General features: G+C 46.3%; 1 protein-coding gene across 1 annotated transcript in view; it reads left to right on the top strand.

Annotated features, from left to right (window-relative positions):
• The window catches only part of DNAH14 (dynein axonemal heavy chain 14), a 530,612-nt gene that overhangs the window by 234,437 nt on the left and 279,029 nt on the right, over window positions 1–17,146 (top strand). Inside the window, 3 exon segments of the mRNA XM_065589985.1 lie at window positions 1,939–2,125; window positions 6,555–7,190; window positions 8,048–8,544. Of these exon segments, the coding sequence (XP_065446057.1) occupies window positions 1,939–2,125; window positions 6,555–7,190; window positions 8,048–8,544 (1,320 nt within the window).

Below are 17,146 nucleotides of genomic sequence, written 5' to 3'. Positions count from 1 at the left end.
TGCAAGTCATGTGATTCTTCCTTTATGAAATCTCTGAAAATCTGTTTTTTCTTCATCATCCTTGAACCCTAGTCTATGCTTTGGTAACCACTTGTCTCAGCTACTAAAACCCCAGGGATCGTCAGTATGCAGGCTGTGGGCCAAATCTGGACTGCCAGATACTTTTGAACAGAACCAGAAATATTTTTATTTATTTATTTATTATTATTATTTTCTCTGGAGTCTGGACCTTGACTTTATCTTGACCATAAAAATTGGACCTTGACAAAGAAGTAATTGACTTACTCCTGTTTACTCCATGGGCTCCCTGGCTTGTCCCCTTGCATCCCTGCAATCTATTCAAGACACTGCTGCCACAATTATCTTCCTCTTTGGCCACTATTGTTGACACTCCCATGTTTCAATCCCTGCATATTGGGTTCCAATCACTTATCACCTCAAATCTGAGCTGCTTGTCCTCCTTTTCAGCCTTCTGTGTCTGTACTTCTCAGATCTTATTTCTGCTTACCTCTCCTCTTATTGTCTGCTTTTCTCTCAAGTCACCTGCCTAGCAGCTGGTTTGGTATTCTTCTCCCACTTCAATGCTCTTTCTATATTGTCACAGATCTGGTTGAGTTCCCACTGTTGGACACTCACTAGACTGCTGTGAGGAAACCTAAATGTTGAATCCAGCTTGTCTTTAGCTTGCTGGGGCTGGACAGAGTTTAGTCCCAGTTGTGGCTTTGGGTACACACTCCAGGTGCAGATCTCAGGTCTGACGCACCTTTTGTCAGTGGGGCCCCTGATGCCCCAGTTGCCTAGGCCCTGAAAATTTAGTGTCATTTCCCCCAAGCCTCTATAGCAGCTTTTGCACATTCCCTAGAATGCCAGCAAAGGCGCGAGTCTTCTGGCTTAGTTTTCCTCTTCAGGGGTACATGATAGTGAAAGCCAGCCAATAGATAGACTTTGCACAGGATTCTATTACATATTTTCTCTTTACTTAGTAACATGAGAAAAACACAGATCTATATAAAATAATTAACACACCTGTACACATATCCCTGCCTCAACCTCCTCTTCCACTGGAGAGTTCTTTGGGCTTGGTTAGAAGCCTACTGTTAGTATTCGTGCCACGAGTGCACCCTGCCCCCAAAGCACAGCTGCAGATTATTGCCTAAAGGCTAATGCCCAGACTTAATGGGTCGTTGGACAGGATAGGAGACAGGTGCCCCGCACTGGGCCCAGTGGTGGTAAGTCTGTAATGTTAAATGCCCCGCTAACCCCAAACCAATGCAGGAACTTGGGCCCAGTGAAACTTGGAAGGAAAACACAAAGCTGATAGACGACAAGGACCAGATAGAATTGTCTGCTACTCCTGGGGACAGCAGCGATATAGGTTTAGTGACTGCTCATCCATAGAGTATAACTTTGTGCACGTAATGACAAGAGAGAATAGGGCACAGAGAAAAGCCCTAGGAAATCTCACAATTCCAGAAGAGGCAAATGTACAGTGATTATGCTGCTCCATAGAATAAAAGTTAGGGGTGTGTCTGCATATGAGGTGTCTGAATCTGCATAGGTCTTACACTCTTCTAAAAGAGATTGGAAACATATCTGTAGATAATTAATTATCTCCTGCCTGTTTTTATACTAAAACTAATGGTTGTGCATGTATGCATTTGTATGTATTCAAAACATCTAAACTTAAGGGAAATTGTTATAACCTGGCAATCCTAAAGTAAATTATCTGCTGTGGACTAATTAAAATGTGTTGATGTAAACAACAAAACTTCACTATTTAATTCCCTTAGGATAATACCAAAATAGGATAATACTATACTATAACTTTTTTTGTGTTTGAGAAATCATTCTTTAGTTTCTTACTATTCTAACTCCCAGATAATTAGTACAGATGTAACTTTTGAAGGCTTGAGTCATTTTCTTCTTCTTCTTCACCAGGTACAAAGGCCGAGTAGAACTCCCAGACAATTTAAAATCTCTATTTCGACCTGTCTCAATGATGGTACCAGATTATCAACTCATTGCTGAAGTAATGTTATTTTCAGAAGGTTTCAAATCAGCAAAGTCACTCTCTGGGAAATTGGTCAATCTTTACCAGTTGGCTTGCAATCAGCTGTCACAACAGGTAAAATATCATTTTCAGAATTAGAGAGACAAGAGGTAATATCTTTTATTGGACCAACTTCTGTTGGTTAGAGAGACAAGCATTTGACTTGCACAGAGCTCTTCTTCAGGTCTGGGAAACCTACTCAGAGCAACACAGCTAAATACAAGGTGGAACAGATTGTTTAGCATTAGTCAACACATAGTTCAAGGGACTATTCCATGTGAAGTGGACCATTCAGTCATGGGGGGCGGGGCGGAGAGAGGGGGAAAGGCAGCTGGGGAGGCATTGTTAGGGGTTATAGATTGTTGTAATAAGCCATAATTCCTGGGGCTCCATTGAGTCCATGATTTTTAGTATCTAGCAAAGTTATAAATTTAAGCTCCCAGGCTCATCTTTTGAACATGTTCTGCAGGTTTCTTTTGAGACTGAGGATTGATAGGTCAGATGTAGAGTGATCGCTTTGTGAAAAGTATTCACCCACAGGTGATATGGTGTTTTTGTCTTTTATCATTTTCCTGTGTGAGTTCATTCAAGAGGGTAGTAATTGTCTGGTTTCATCCACATAATTGTTGTTGGGGCATTTAGTGCACTTAGTGCATTTAGTGCATTACTTTGCTAGACACTAAAAATCATGGCCAGAATAGAGACACTGGATTTATGGCTTACTAGAACCATCAGTAACCCCCCAGGTGCCTTTCCCCCTCCCTCCCTTGCTTCCCCCTCTATGACTATAGGTTTCAGAGGGGTAGCCGTGTTAGTCTGTATCAGCAAAAACAACAAGGAGATTAGAGGGGTGTTAATGAACCACTTCACGTCAAATGGTCCCTTGAAACAATCTATTCCATCTTGTATTTAGCAGACCTGGAGAAGAGCTCTGTGTAAGCTCGAAAGCTTGTCTCTCTCACCCACAGAAGTTGGTCAATAAAAGATATTACCTCACCCATCTTGTCTATCTAATATCCTGGGACCAACACGGCTTACAACTACATTGCATTTTCAGAATTGTATTTTATAGATTGCAGAATATACATGTGGAGAGTGAGGCTGCTTATCATGAGCACAGAGGATATGTGGAATTCATTTGTAGTTGATTTTGTAGCAGATTTTTTACAAATATCTCAGGGAACTCTATTAATACTAATTAGATTTTAAACACATTTTAAACAAACTTTTTTATACAAATTCTCTGCTTAGGCAACCCTTGTTTCTACCAGTTTATTTTTAAATTTAAAACATTTATTTCTTTTGGAGTTCCAAGAAACAGCAAAAAAACAGGTTAGGATTCTTCTGGTTCTTCTTTGAGTGATTGTTCATGTCCATTCCAAGCAGGTGTGTGCACGCCCGTGCACACCAGCCGGAAGATTTTACCATAGCAGCGTCCGTAGGGTCGGCTTCGGCACCCCCTGGCGTGGCACCTTCATGGCGCCGTATATAGGGGCCCGCCGACCCTCCACCCCCTCAGTTCCTTCTTACAGCCGGTGACGGCTAGCTGGAACTTCGCTTGTTCTTTAGCAATCTTGGCAGTGTCCCGTTTTCTTCTTGTAAATAGTTCAGTTCGTTTTAGAGTTAGTATAGATAGATAGTTGTTGGGGGGTTTCCCCAACGTACTCGTTGCCCCGCTGGGGCATGCCCGGGTCCCCAGGGTTTAAACTCTGCAAGGACTGTGGGAAGTTCATGCTGAAGAGTGACCCGCACTCTTCTTGCTTATGGTGCCTCTGGGAGAGCCACCAAAGAGACAGGTGCACTATCTGCAGAGCATTTCACCCCAGGACTCTCAAAGACAGAAAGCAAAGGCTCAAGGTATTGCTAATGGAAGCGGCCCTGCGGCCTCATTCGGACCCTGGGCCGGCCAACCTGGTGCCCAGTACTTCATCCTCGCTGCGCAGCGCCCCGGCACCGGTAATACGTCATGAGGCCAAAACCTCAAAACCCCGGCACCGGAGAGAGTTGGCAATAGGAAATCGGCATCAGTGAGGCACCGTTCACCATCCCCGGTGCCGGTTAAAAAGAAGAGGCCGGTGAGGGGATGTTCACCCCACCAGGACCCTAAAGGGCCGGCGCAATCCACGAGTGCTGCGAGACAGGCCATGCTACAGACTCATTCAGCTACTCCGTTGACTCCCGCCCCGGAGAGGGTATGGTTGAGTCCGGACAGGACTACATCCCCGGACCTCGTTGAGGAAGTGCGCCTCCCATCAACGCTGGGAGGCATTCGAGGCAGCCTCGGACTTACTAAGCCTCCCGGTGCCGGCATCACCGCACCGGGGGAAAGAGCCTCCGACCATGGCCCGGCCCTCTATACAATCATGGGGCAAGCCGGCTATGTTGTCGCCGTGGTCCCCGCACCGCACCACCCCAGCGGCACCAGAGCAGAGAGAACATTCTCCAGCCCAGCGGCACTGCTCTCCAGCGACGGTGGGTACTGCTCCCCTTAGGTCCTCCTATTCGGAGACCTCAGACTCAGAGGCGGAGTCGTACCGCTACAGTAGATGGAGGAGCAGGCGGTCGACCTTGCAGGCGAGCCTCCAGCCTTATCCGCAGCAGTGGCAACAGCAGTGGCAACCGCCCCCCCAGTGGCCGTTCTGGACTCCCTGGGCCTACCATCAGTCCGTGGGACAGGTGTACGGGCCCCGCTCAAGGTCCACATCTGTCAAGGCTGCTTCCCCACTCTGAACTTTAGGGTACAAATGTGGGGGCCTGCATGAAAACTTCTAAGCTTAACTACCAGCTTAGATCTGGTCTGCTGCCACCACTCCCAAAGCTAATTCCCTTCCCTGGGTAGCCTTGAGAGACTTTTTACCAATTCCCTGGTGAATACAGATACAAACCCCTTGGATCTTAAAACAAGGAGAAATTAACCATCCCCCCTCCTTCCTCCCACCAACTCCTGGTGGATCAAGATCCAACCCTCTTGAATCTAAAAACAAGGAAAAATCAATCAGGTTCTTAAAAAGAAGGCTTTTAATTAAAGAAAAAGGTAAAAATCATCTCTGTAAAATCAGGATGGAAAAATAACTTTACAGGATAATCAAACTTAAAGAGCTCAGAGGATCCCCCCTCTAGCCTTAGGTTCAAAGTACAGCAAACAGAGATAAACACTCTAGCAAAAGGTACATTTACAAGTTGAGAAAACAAAGATAAACTAACACGCCTTGCCTAGCTGTTTACTTACAAGTTTGAAATATGAGAGACTTGTTCAGAAAGATTGGGAGAACCTGGATTGATGTCTGGTCCCTCTTAGTCCCAAGAGCTAACAACTTCCCAAACAAAGAGCACAAACAAAAGCCTCCCCCCCCCCCCAAGATTTGAAAGTATCTTGTCCCCTTATTGGTCCTTTGGGTCAGGTGTCAGCCAGGTTACCTGAGCTTCTTAACCCTTTACAGGTAAAAGGATTTTGGAGTCTCTGGCCAGGAGGGATTTTATAGTACTGTACACAGGAGAGCTGTTACCCTTCCTTTATTCTCACAGATCTTGGGAGACAGACCTGTCCTCGCTTACAGACAACCCCCCAACCTAAAGCAAATACTCACCAGCAACCACACATCACTGAACAAAACCACTGACCCAGGAACCTATCCTTGTAACAAAGCCCGATGCCAACTCTGTCCACATATCTATTCAAGTGACATCATCATAGGACCTAATCACATCAGCCATACCATCAGGGGCTCGTTCACCTGCACATCTACCAATGTGATATATGCCATCATGTGCCAGCAATGCCCCTCTGCCATGTACATTGGCCAAACCGGACAGTCTCTACGCAAAAGAATTAATGGACACAAATCTGACATCAGGAATCATAATACTCAAAAACCAGTGGGAGAACACTTTAACCTGTCTGGCCATTCAATGTCAGACCTGCGGGTGGCTATCTTACAACAGAAAAACTTCAAAAACAGACTCCAACGAGAGACTGCTGAGCTGAAATTGATATGCAAACTAGACACAATCAACTCCGGTTTGAATAAGGACTGGGAATGGCTGAGCCATTACAACCATTGAATCTATCTACCCTTGTAAGTATTCTCACACTTCTTATCAAACTGTCTGTACTGGGCTATCTCGATTATCACTTCAAAAGTTTTTTTTCTCTTACTTAATTGGCCTCTCAGAGTTGGTAAGACAACTCCCACCTGTTCATGCTCTCTGTATGTGTGTATATATATCTCCTCAATATTTATTCCACTCTATATGCATCCGAAGAAGTGGGCTGTAGTCCTCGAAAGCTTATGCTCTAATAAATTTGTTAGTCTCTAAGGTGTCACAAGTACTCCTGTTCCTTCCCTTTATAGTTATGACAACATCAGTCTCATCGATGTCGATGGCTCCGGCTCAAATGCCTCCACCACCGGCACCGCCGTCTGACAGGAGTGTGCCACAACAGACCCCGGCACTGCCTAGTCAGGCACCAGCACCGGCGGGGACCATGGTTCTGACCCTGCAGGCACCGTCCAGCACACCTCGTCGTTTGGTGTCGACCCCGGTACCGGCCGCGGTGCCGCACCCTGCACCCGCACTGGCCACGCAAACAGAGTACCGTGTGCCGCAGGCCCCTACTGGAGCTGAGGATATAGAGGAAGGCCCTTTGAAGGTGCATCCTCTTCCTCTCCGGATGAGGTGGTCGGGTACTTCAGGAGCACCGGCCCTAGAGGACAACAGGGTCCTCCAACAGCTACTTACACATGCAGCCCAGAGCCTCTCAATCCAAGCTGAGGAGATTGAGGTGGATCCAGATCCGGTGGTCAACATCCTGGCCCCGTTGGGTCCATCCAGGGTAGCCCTGCCCCTGATAAAAACTATTGCGGACACATCCCGCACCTTGTGGCAGACACCAGATTCATTAGCCACCATGGCCAAGAGGACAGAGAGGCGATATTTTGTCCCCTCCAAGGGCCATGAACACCTTTATACCCACCCTCTGCCGGACTCCCTAGTGGTCGATGCGGCCAACCAAAGGGAGCGTCAGGAGTTCCAAGGGGCTACACCGAAAAACAGGGAGGCCAAGAAGTTGGACCTGTTTGGGAGAAAGGTGTACTCCATAGGGGGGCTGCAGTTGTGGATAGCCAATCAACAGGCTATAGTGAGCCGATATGGTCACAACACATGCTCGGCACTGTCTAGGTTCACTGAACTCCTTCCTCAGGAATCGTGAACCGAGTTCTCAGCCCTAGTTGAAGAAGGGAAATTAATTTCCCGAGCATCCCTCCAGGCAGCCTTGGATGCGGCAGATGCAGCCTCACGCACATTGGCGACTGGGCTGGTCATGAGGCAAGGAGCCTGGCTTCAGGTCTCAGGCCTTCCACATGAGGTCCAACAGACCATCCAGGATCTCCCCTTCGAAGGGCCGATGCTCTTTTCTGAAAAGACAGATAAGAGGCTGCATAGCCTAAAGGACTCGAGGGCTACCCTTTGATCGCTGGGCTTACACACCCCAGTTACTCAATGTAGGCAGTTCAGGCCGCCTCAGGCCCCGCGGCCGTACCAGCCTCAGAACCACACAGACGCTTTGCACAGACGGGCCAGGACCGGCAGAAGGAGGCAGCAACAACAGCCCTCCGGCCCGTTGTCTGCTCAGCCAAGGCCACCACCGGGGCCTAGGCCCCCATTTTGATGGGACGGTCGGGGACGAACTACCGGTCACAACTCTGGATCCGTCCAACCCTACCTTTTTGTCACGTCTGTCCCCCTTCTATCATGCTTGGGCCCAAATCACATCAGACAGTTGGGTGCTCTGCATGGTAGAGAGGGGATATTCTATCCAATTCTCCTCCCTCCCGCCCCACCAGCCCCCCTCCCCGTCCCTCTTCAGGGACCCCTCTCACGAGCAACTTCTAATTCAGGAAGTGCAGTCCCTCCTTGCAGCAGGGGCAGTGGAGGAAGTTCCTCAGGGGTTCAGGGGCAGGGGCTTCTATTCCCGCTATTTCCTAATACCGAAAGCGAAAGGGGGCCTCAGACCTATTCTGGAGGCGTCTAAACAAGTTTGTAAAAAAGCTCAAGTTCCGCATGGTCTCCCTATCCTCCATCATACCTTCCATGGATCCAGGAGACTGGTATGCCGCCCTCGACTTAAAGGACGCATACTTTCATATTGAAATAATTCCCCAGCACAGGCGTTACCTCAGATTCGTTGTAGCTAACACCCATCTTCAGTTTACAGTTCTACCCTTCGGACTGTCAGCAGCCCCAAGGGTCTTCACGAAGTTCATGGCAGTCGTGGCAGCCTTCCTGCGCAAGCAGGGAATTCAAGTTTTTCCCTACCTGGACGATTGGCTCATCAAGGGCCGTGCCAAGGAACAGGTGGAGGCTCAGGTGGTCTTCATCAGGAAGACCTTTCTCGAGCTCGGCCTCCTACTGAACGAGGCCAAGTCCACATTATCTCCAATCCAAAGAATAGAATTTACAGGGGCGGTCCTGGATTCGACACATGCCAGATCGTACCTCCCAGAGTCCAGATTCTGGACCATGTCCAACATTATTCTCAGTCTCCAATGTTACCCGACCACTACTGCAAGAAATTGGCTCAAGTTGATGGGTCACATAGCAGCGTGCACCTCTGTGGTGAGCCACACCAGGCTCAGACTGCGCCCGCTTCAGTCCTGGTTGGCGAAGGTGTACTGGCCGGCCAGGGACTCCCTAGACTCTGTAGTAACGCTCCCTTGACCGGTGCTGGATTCCCTCCAGTGGTGGCTCGACCCACAGGAGGTCTGCGCGGGAGTACCCTTTCTCAGCCCCCAGCCCTCTCTGTCCCTGGTAATGGACACATCGGAGCGGGGGTGGGGTGCGCATCTGGGGAACCTCAGAACCCAAGGTCTTTGGTCAAGAGAGGACCTTTCTTTACACATCAACGTCAGGGAATTACGAGCGGTGCGTCTGGAATGCAGTACCTTCAAACCCCACCTAGCAGGCAGGTGTGTTTCCATCCTTACGGACAGCACACCAGCGATGTTCTATATCAACAAACAAGGTGGTGCACGCTCCTCTCCCCTGTGCCGGGAAGCCCTCGCATTATGGGACTTTTGTGTACAGAACACAATTCACCTGACAGCAGCTTACCTACCGGGGAAGCAGAACAGGCTGGCAAACGCTCTCAGCCGCTTGTTCCACGGTCACGAGTGGTCTATCCTCCGGGATGTAGTGCTATCAATTTTCCGACTCTGGGGCCATCCCCAGATAGACCTGTTTGTCTCGAGAGAGAACAGGAAGTGTCAGCAATTCTGCTCCCTCATGGGACGCAATCCGGGGACGCTGACGGACGCTTTCCTCCTCTCCTGGGAAGACGGCCTACTTTACGCTTTTCCCCTGATTCCCATGGTTCACAGGGTAATCCTCAAGGTTCGCAGGGATCATGCTCGTGTCATCCCGATAGCGCCGGCCTGGCTGCTCCAACATTGGTACACGTCGCTCCTGCACATGTCCATACGGGTGCCCCTCAGGCTGCCCCTGCTCCCAGACTTGATCACACAGGATCGGGGTCGCCTACGTCACCTGAATCTAGAGTCGCTCCACCTCACAGCCTGGATGCTCCATGACTAAACCCTGAGGAGATGCAATGCTCTCATCAGGTCAGGCAGGTGCTTCTCAATAGTAGAAAACCCTCCACCAGGGCCACGTACATGTCCAAGTGGAAGCACTTCTCCATCTGGGCTGAGCAGCAGGGTCAGGCTCCTTTGCTAACCCCAATCCCTCTCATACTGGACTATTTGCTTCATCTGAGACAACTAGGACTCTCCCCCTTTTCGGTTCGAGTCCACTTAGCAGCTATCTCAGCGTTCCACCCTGGAGCGGGAGGGAGCTCAGTTTTTGCAAATCCATTGGTTAGTCGCTTCCTCAAGGGCCTGGACAGACTGTTCCGGCATACTCGTCACCCAGTCCCAGCTTGGGACCTCAATTTGGTCCTGTCCGCCCTCACAGGGCCACCTTTCGAGCCTCTGGCTTCGTGCTCACTGTTATATCTTTCATACAAGGTCGCGTTTCTAGTGGCTATCACATCAGCCAGGAGAGTCTCGGCGCTCAGAGCACTGACATCAGAGCCTCCATACACTGTCTTCTACAAAGACAAGGTCCAACTCAGGCCGCACCCTGCGTTCCTTCCTAAAGTAGTCTCCCAGTTTCACATGTCTCAAGACATCTTTCTCACGGTCTTCTATCCGAAGCCACACTCCTCCGCTAAGGAGCGTAGGATGCATTCCCTGGACGTTCGCAGGGCCCTGGCATTCTATATTGAAAGGACTAAACCCTTCAGGAAATCAACCCAACTTTTTGTCGCTTCGGCTGACAGGATGAAAGGGCTCCCGGTCTCGTCACAGCGCATCTCCTCTTGGATTAAAACCTGCATCCGAGAATGTTACCGTCGGGCATACCAGCCCCGCCTATCACGGCCCACTCCACAAGAGCACAGGCCTCCTCCGCTGCATTCCTGGCAAAAGTCCCAATGCAGGAAATTTGAAGAGCGGCCACGTGGTCCTCAATCCACACTTTTACGGCGCACTATGCCATCACGCGCCAGGCCAGAGATGATGCAGCCTTTGGCCATGCAGTACTCCAGTCTGCAGTGACCTCCGACCCCACCGCCTAGGTTCAGGCTTGTGAGTCACTGCTTGGAATGAACATGAACAATCACTCGAAGAAGAAAAAATGGTTACTCACCTTTTTGTAACTATTGTTCTTTGAGATGTGTTGTTCATGTCCATTCCAATACCCAGCCTTCTGCCCCTCTGTCGGAGTGCCGGGAAGAAGGAACTGAGGGAGTGGAGGGTCGGCGGGCCCCTATATACGGCGCCATGAAGGCGCCACTCCAGGGGGCGCCGAAGCCGACCCTATGGACACTGCTATGGTAAAATCTTCCGGCTGGCGTGCACGTGGCGCGCACACACACCTGCTTGGAATGGACATGAACAACACATCTCGAAGAACAACAGTTACAAAAAGGTGAGTAACCGTTTTTTTTATTTTGCTTTTACAACTCAATAATGATCAGTCATTTAATATTGAAAAATAGATTTTGCAGGAGTTCATTCCATAATGTGAATTTATTGCTTGGGCCCCCTCAAAAAATCCTTGACTTGGCTATGATTTTTTTTAATTAATTTAGTACATTTTTCACTTAGGCATGGGGTACATTTTTCACTTAGGCACTTAGTGGGGGAGAGGGATAGCTCAGTGGTTTGAGCATTGGTCTGCTAAACGCAGGGTTGGGAGGTCAATCCTTGAGGGGGCGATTTGGGGCAAAAATCTGTTTGAGGATTGGTCCTGCTTTGAGCAGGGGGTTGAACTAGATGACCTCCTGAGGTCCTTTCCAACCGTGAGATTCTATGATGAGCTGTTAAGTACACAGGATAGCCTTACCTTTCACTTGTTTGAGCTGTCATTGATTGGTTTCACAAATTTCTTACCTAGATATATTTTTATATCAAACCTGTTTTGTTTGATTCTATGATTGGGTTGCATTTCTCCAAATGGAGTAATTTATTATATATAATAAGTATATAGTTCAAGGGACAAATCAAGGGGCATCCAAACAATCCCACTGAGTTTCTTGTTCTCAAGTGCATATGTCAATTTATGTCTAATATTGTTTAAGAAATTGTTATATTCTTTTAGCCTCATTAAGGAAATATATTTAATGTTTTCTAGGATCATTATGATTTTGGTATGAGAGCCATAAAAACAGTGTTATTGAGGGCTGGACAGAAGAAAAAAGAATTAAAAATACAGTGAGTAAGATTCTAAATCTCTCCCATACTATATTACTAAAATTTAGGTCTTTATTATGGTGTCTTAACAAGCAAAATAATACACAATCTCACAACTAAAATGTTGTGAGCAGAGAATCTTTAACAAGAATATTGACTTACACGCTGACATCACCAGCCCAGTGTATGTTGGGTTGTCTCATCACAAGATGGAAGTTGGAGGACTGAGGAGCTCTGCTATAATCATTACCCTAAACAAACAAAAATGTAAAATAGCTTTAAAAATATGCAAAAGATTTAACTGATGATAGTTACATTGAAGACTCCAGCTTTCAAAACAAGCAAGATCAATATTAACTCCGCTGGTGAAACCTTGATTTGGCATCACATACTGCTTATGAGCGAGCACTGAGGTGCAGTTAAAGGTTTTTATGTTGTATGTTGATACAAAGCCTTGGTAGTGATGCATCCTACTTTCCAACAGCTAGATTTTAAGTATTAAAGTTTCAGAACAGTGAGTTGCTGAACACCCTCAAGGCCTGTTAGCATCAGCGTCTGCTTGGTAGCATGTAGGTGTGCACAATACCTTGTAGTTTTGGGCTCATAAAAAGAATGTGATGCATTTCTGCCCAGGAAGAGAAAGCAGACATCCAGAAGCAGACATTATCTGTTGTGCTTTACTTACAGTCACATGTTCAAAGTTACATCAGGGAGGTAAAGAGCCAAGTTCTTTCATGATATAACTTCACTGAAAATAATGAGGGTATACCATGGATGAATCTGGTCCAAAGTGTTTAGCAGCTGTTGTTATGCACATGTGGGAATTTACATATATGTGTATATATAAATAGTAAAGACAAGCCCATTTCCCGTATGGCTTGTGCTGTCACTTAAGTTAAATAAAAAGTATATTTCCAGACATTTTCTAGGCTTCACTCCCTCTGTTTGCAACTGCTGTTTTCATTTCCTTGTTCAAATTGGCCAATATTTTCCCACTTCCAAATGCTAACTTCTCATCTCCTCCAAAACTCTTGGCTATACCCACTCTTCCAACTGTGGCACTTCCTAGTTCAAACTTTCCCCAATGTCTTCTTCTCCCAGCTGCTTTCTTCCATTCTTGGCCAAATCTCTGTCATCACTTTCAGGCCAAAATGCTCCTACAGCCCCTGCTGTCTCCTCTACTGAAGCTCCCTACCTTTCAGCCATTCAGCGATGATGCAAAAATCTGCTTTTGCTGGCTATTCAATTCGCAGTTGGTTTTGGCCTATGGGAATTCTTTATCCAGGGAATCATGTGGAGTTTGATGGCACAACAATGACCTTGTTCTGTCTCTACCCAGTGCTTATCAGGATTTGGTGTTATGCAGTATATCAGGTTTTTTATTTGACTAGCTTGATGATAATGCTTAATGTTTGGTAGAGCCTGAGATAAATAAAGGGGGGGAGCTCCTTTTATAGACACCCAGTTAGTTATAAAGTCCCTCTTGGTGGCTGTTCTCTGCTTGCTTTACCTGTAAAGGGTTAACAAAGTCCTCCAGGTAAAGAAAAGGGCACCTAACCAAAAGAGCCAATGGGAAGGCTAGAACTTCTTAAAATTGGGAAAGAAGCTTTCCCTTTGTGTCTGTGGTTGTTCTCCAGAGAGCAGAGACACAGACCAGCAATGCTGTAAGCAGCTTTAAGCCAGGTATGATCATAAGTCATCAGATCATACCTAGAACTACTTATCTGGAACTCCCAAATGTGTAAGTAGATCAGGAATGTTTAGAAAGATGCAATTAGGGTTATTTCTGTTTATTTCTTATGAGTAATGGACTCCTCTGTGCTAACCCCAGATACTTTTGTTTGCTTGTAACCTTTAAGCTGAACCCCCAAGAAAGCTATTTTGGGTGTTTAATTTTTGGAATTGCTCTTTTAAAATCTAACTAAAGCCTAAGTTCCAGATGTATTTACTTTCTTTTTTGTTTTAATAAAATTTACTTTTTAAGAACAAGATTGAATTTTTGGTGTCCTAAGAGGTTTGTGCATGTTGTTTGATTAGCTGGTAGCAACAGCTAATTTCCTTTGTTTTCTTTCTCAGCTCTTCCCCGGAGGGGTGTGTGTGAAAGGGCTTGAGGGTACCCCCACAGGGAGGAATTCCCAAGTGCTCCTTCCTGGGTCCAAGGGGTTTTTTTGCATTTGGGCGGTGGCAGCGTTTACCAAGCCAAGGTCAGAGAAAAGCTGTAACTTTGGGAGTTTAATACAAGCTTGGAGTGGCAAGTATTAATTTTTAAAATCCTTGTGGGCCCCCACCTTCTGCATTCGAAGTGCCAGAGTGGGGATTCAGCCTTGACAGAGCCAATCCTCCCTTTTACCATGGCCTATGTAAAGTAGATTGCTTAACACTGGGTTTCTTATTTCCCCAAATCAATTTATCATGGATTGCCATTTGATCTAAGAGATTTCCTAGGCCTGGAACTTGAACTGTTTGGAAAAAAGAAGTGATTTTGGAGTAAGATATTCATTTTAACTACTGCAGTTTTGCCAAACCTGAAATTTCGTGGTGTTCTTCAAGTGATGTCCCTATGAGTGCTCCACTGTAGGTGCGGCAGTGCTCCCTGTGCCTGGGATCGGAGGTCTTCATCAGCAGTGCCTGTCGGACCATACATGTGCACCTCCTCCCTCTTGCACAGTGAGCGGTATATATATATATATAATATATATAAGTACTGTGCAGTCTGACTCCCCCCAGTTCCTTTTCTACCACCTTTAGTCTTGGATGGAATCTGCAGCAGAGCCCCCTTTTCCCTGTTCCCTCAGTAGTTAGTGCCTTACCTGTTAGTTGTAGTATAGTTAGTATTTCTTTCTTCTCCTTTTCTTCTAAAAATTTTTTTTTGTTGTTTACTTTATCTTTACAGTTATTTCATAGCTTAGGTTTCATTTTCCCCCATCTTCCCACCCATCCCAATTGGGAAGCTTTTTTCTTCACCCTTATGCCCAGATCCCTTGGTGTAAGAGGTGCATCTCCTGCGGGGCCACCATACAGGTAACACACAGCCATCTGCAATATACACACTGTCTGGGAGAGGGATATGTTCTACAAAGTGTTCCCACTGCCATGGCCTGACAGCCCGAGCCAAGAAAGACCAGGACATTAGCTTAAGACTTCTCCTTATGGAGAAATCACTGCAGCATGCATCAGACCCAGGCCTGGACTCTCCCCTTGTGAAGCCCTCGCGTTCTGCCAGGTTGTCTGCTGATCCTCATTCCCCTCGTCCTTCGAAGAGAAAGTCGTCCCTTTCTCACTTGGATTAGAAAAAATGGGCTCCCTCCTCACACTTTGAGGCACAGGCGCCAACTTTCTTCTTTCCGGGTGGGTGCTCCACCCCTGCTCCACCCTGAGGCCCTGTCCCCACTCTGCCCCTTCCCCCAAGTCCCCACCCTCGCTCCACCTCTTCCCACCCCTTCTCCTTCCCCAAGCCACCCCTGCCCTCACTCCGCCTCTTCACCCCCACTCCATCCCCTCCCCCCAGCACCTCCTGCCTGCCGCCAAACAACTGATTGGTGGGTGGCTGGTGGGTGCTGAGCAACCACAATTTTTTTTCTATGGGTGCTCCAGCCCCGGAGCACCCATGGAGTTAGTGCCTATGCTTTGAGGCATAGCCCACCAGAACACCATCCCCAATGACGTCAGTCGCCTCAACAGCATCTGACAGGGGCCATAGCTGTGGGTCCCACCCAAGTACCTTCAGTACCGAAACAAAAAAAAAATGTTCTCAGAGCACACAGATGATTCCCTGCACACCCGTAAAAACTCCTGAGCTACACTCCGATTTCTTGGCACCTACACGTCTGCGTTTAAGAGACATCCGGAAAGTATCATCTCCCCCTGCGATCCCTGCCACCGTATTATACTCCTCAATGTCATTAGGACATCCAGTGCTGAAAACAAAGGCTTTTATCCAAGCGTAGAAAATCCGCTCCTCAGAGGGCTACTTCTCATGCAACCCCACTTAAGCAACAATTTGGAAGGTGTGGTCAGTGCCCCAAGAAGCGTCGTCCTCTTCCAGTCATTCCCACCATCTTTCAGAGGGGTAGCCGTGTTAGTCTGTATCCACAAAAACAACAAGGAGTCCGGTGGCACTTCTCCTATAGAAGTTTGCAAAAGTCTCACATATACCTTTTGGGCCAGTTGCCAGTTTATTTGGAGCTTCCAGATTGGAGGTATAATTTTACTTCCTTTTAAATTTTTAGTCTATTAGCTAGTAATTTATCACTTTTGTTAATCTTTTCATAATATAGGTGTTTGGTGTATCTGATTGCCAATTCAGCTTTTTCTGTTTGTTGCAAATCTAACTTGCTTCTGACCTCTCTTATTTTTTTGTGTATTTTCTGAGATTGATTTTTCTGGTGTAATTTAAATTTTTCAGCCTTGTTGAGCAATGTTTGCATTTCCTCTTTTCTAACTTTTCTAACATAGGATTTTTTGTTAATTAGGATGCCCCAATTACTGCTTTCTAGATTTCTCACAGAGTGCTTTTTAAAATCTAGTCAGCATTGTTTTCCTTAGAATATTGCTTATTTTCCTCTCTGATATCTTCAACTCTTTTCTTGTCATCCCATAGAAGTGAGATGTTTAATCTCCATTTTTTCATTTTAGTGTGTCTTTCCATTGTCTTATAAGAAGCTAAACTAATGCATGATCTGATCAAGGGATGCATCCTTGCAGTGCTGACATTGCTGTACTAAGCAAAGATCTAGAGATCATATATGTTCTATGGGATATTGAAAAGGAGGAGTAGTCTCTTTTCTTTGGGTTAAGACACCTCTTGGAGTCACACAAATATGTTTATCCATTAGATAGAAAATCAGAAGCAGAATTAATCTATCCTTTATTATACTGCCTCTCTGATCTATCTAACCCGGGATCTGGATACAATTATTATCATATCCAATAATAATATTTCCTTCTCTAAAATCTTCAAATGTCTGAGAGAACTTTCTGAAAAAAGGTATTTGACCGTCACTAGGGGCACAAATACTTCCTAACATTAGCATTCTATCACCTATTGTACCTTTAACTAGACATTTGCCTTCATTATCTATATATTTATCCTTTATTTGGTAAGGTATATGTTTGGCAATAATGATTTCTACTCCTCTTTTATTTGATGTTCCTGGAGAAATATAAGGAGTTTGGAACCAGTTACCTTTGATGTATTTATGATGTTCCTCCATAAGGTGTATGTTTTAAAAAAAAGTTCCATGTATCTGGGGCTTTTCTTTCTTTCTTTCTTTCTTTCTTTCTTTCTTTCTTTCTTTCTTTCTTCCAACTGCTGTTAAGACCATTGGTATTTATGTTATAGAAC

The sequence above is a fragment of the Chrysemys picta genome, chromosome 3, assembly GCF_011386835.1.
Source record: "Chrysemys picta bellii isolate R12L10 chromosome 3, ASM1138683v2, whole genome shotgun sequence".
NCBI lineage: Eukaryota > Metazoa > Chordata > Testudines > Emydidae > Chrysemys > Chrysemys picta.
The sequence above is the reverse complement of the archived record's forward strand: the minus strand, read 5'-3'. Positions and strand labels throughout refer to the sequence as shown.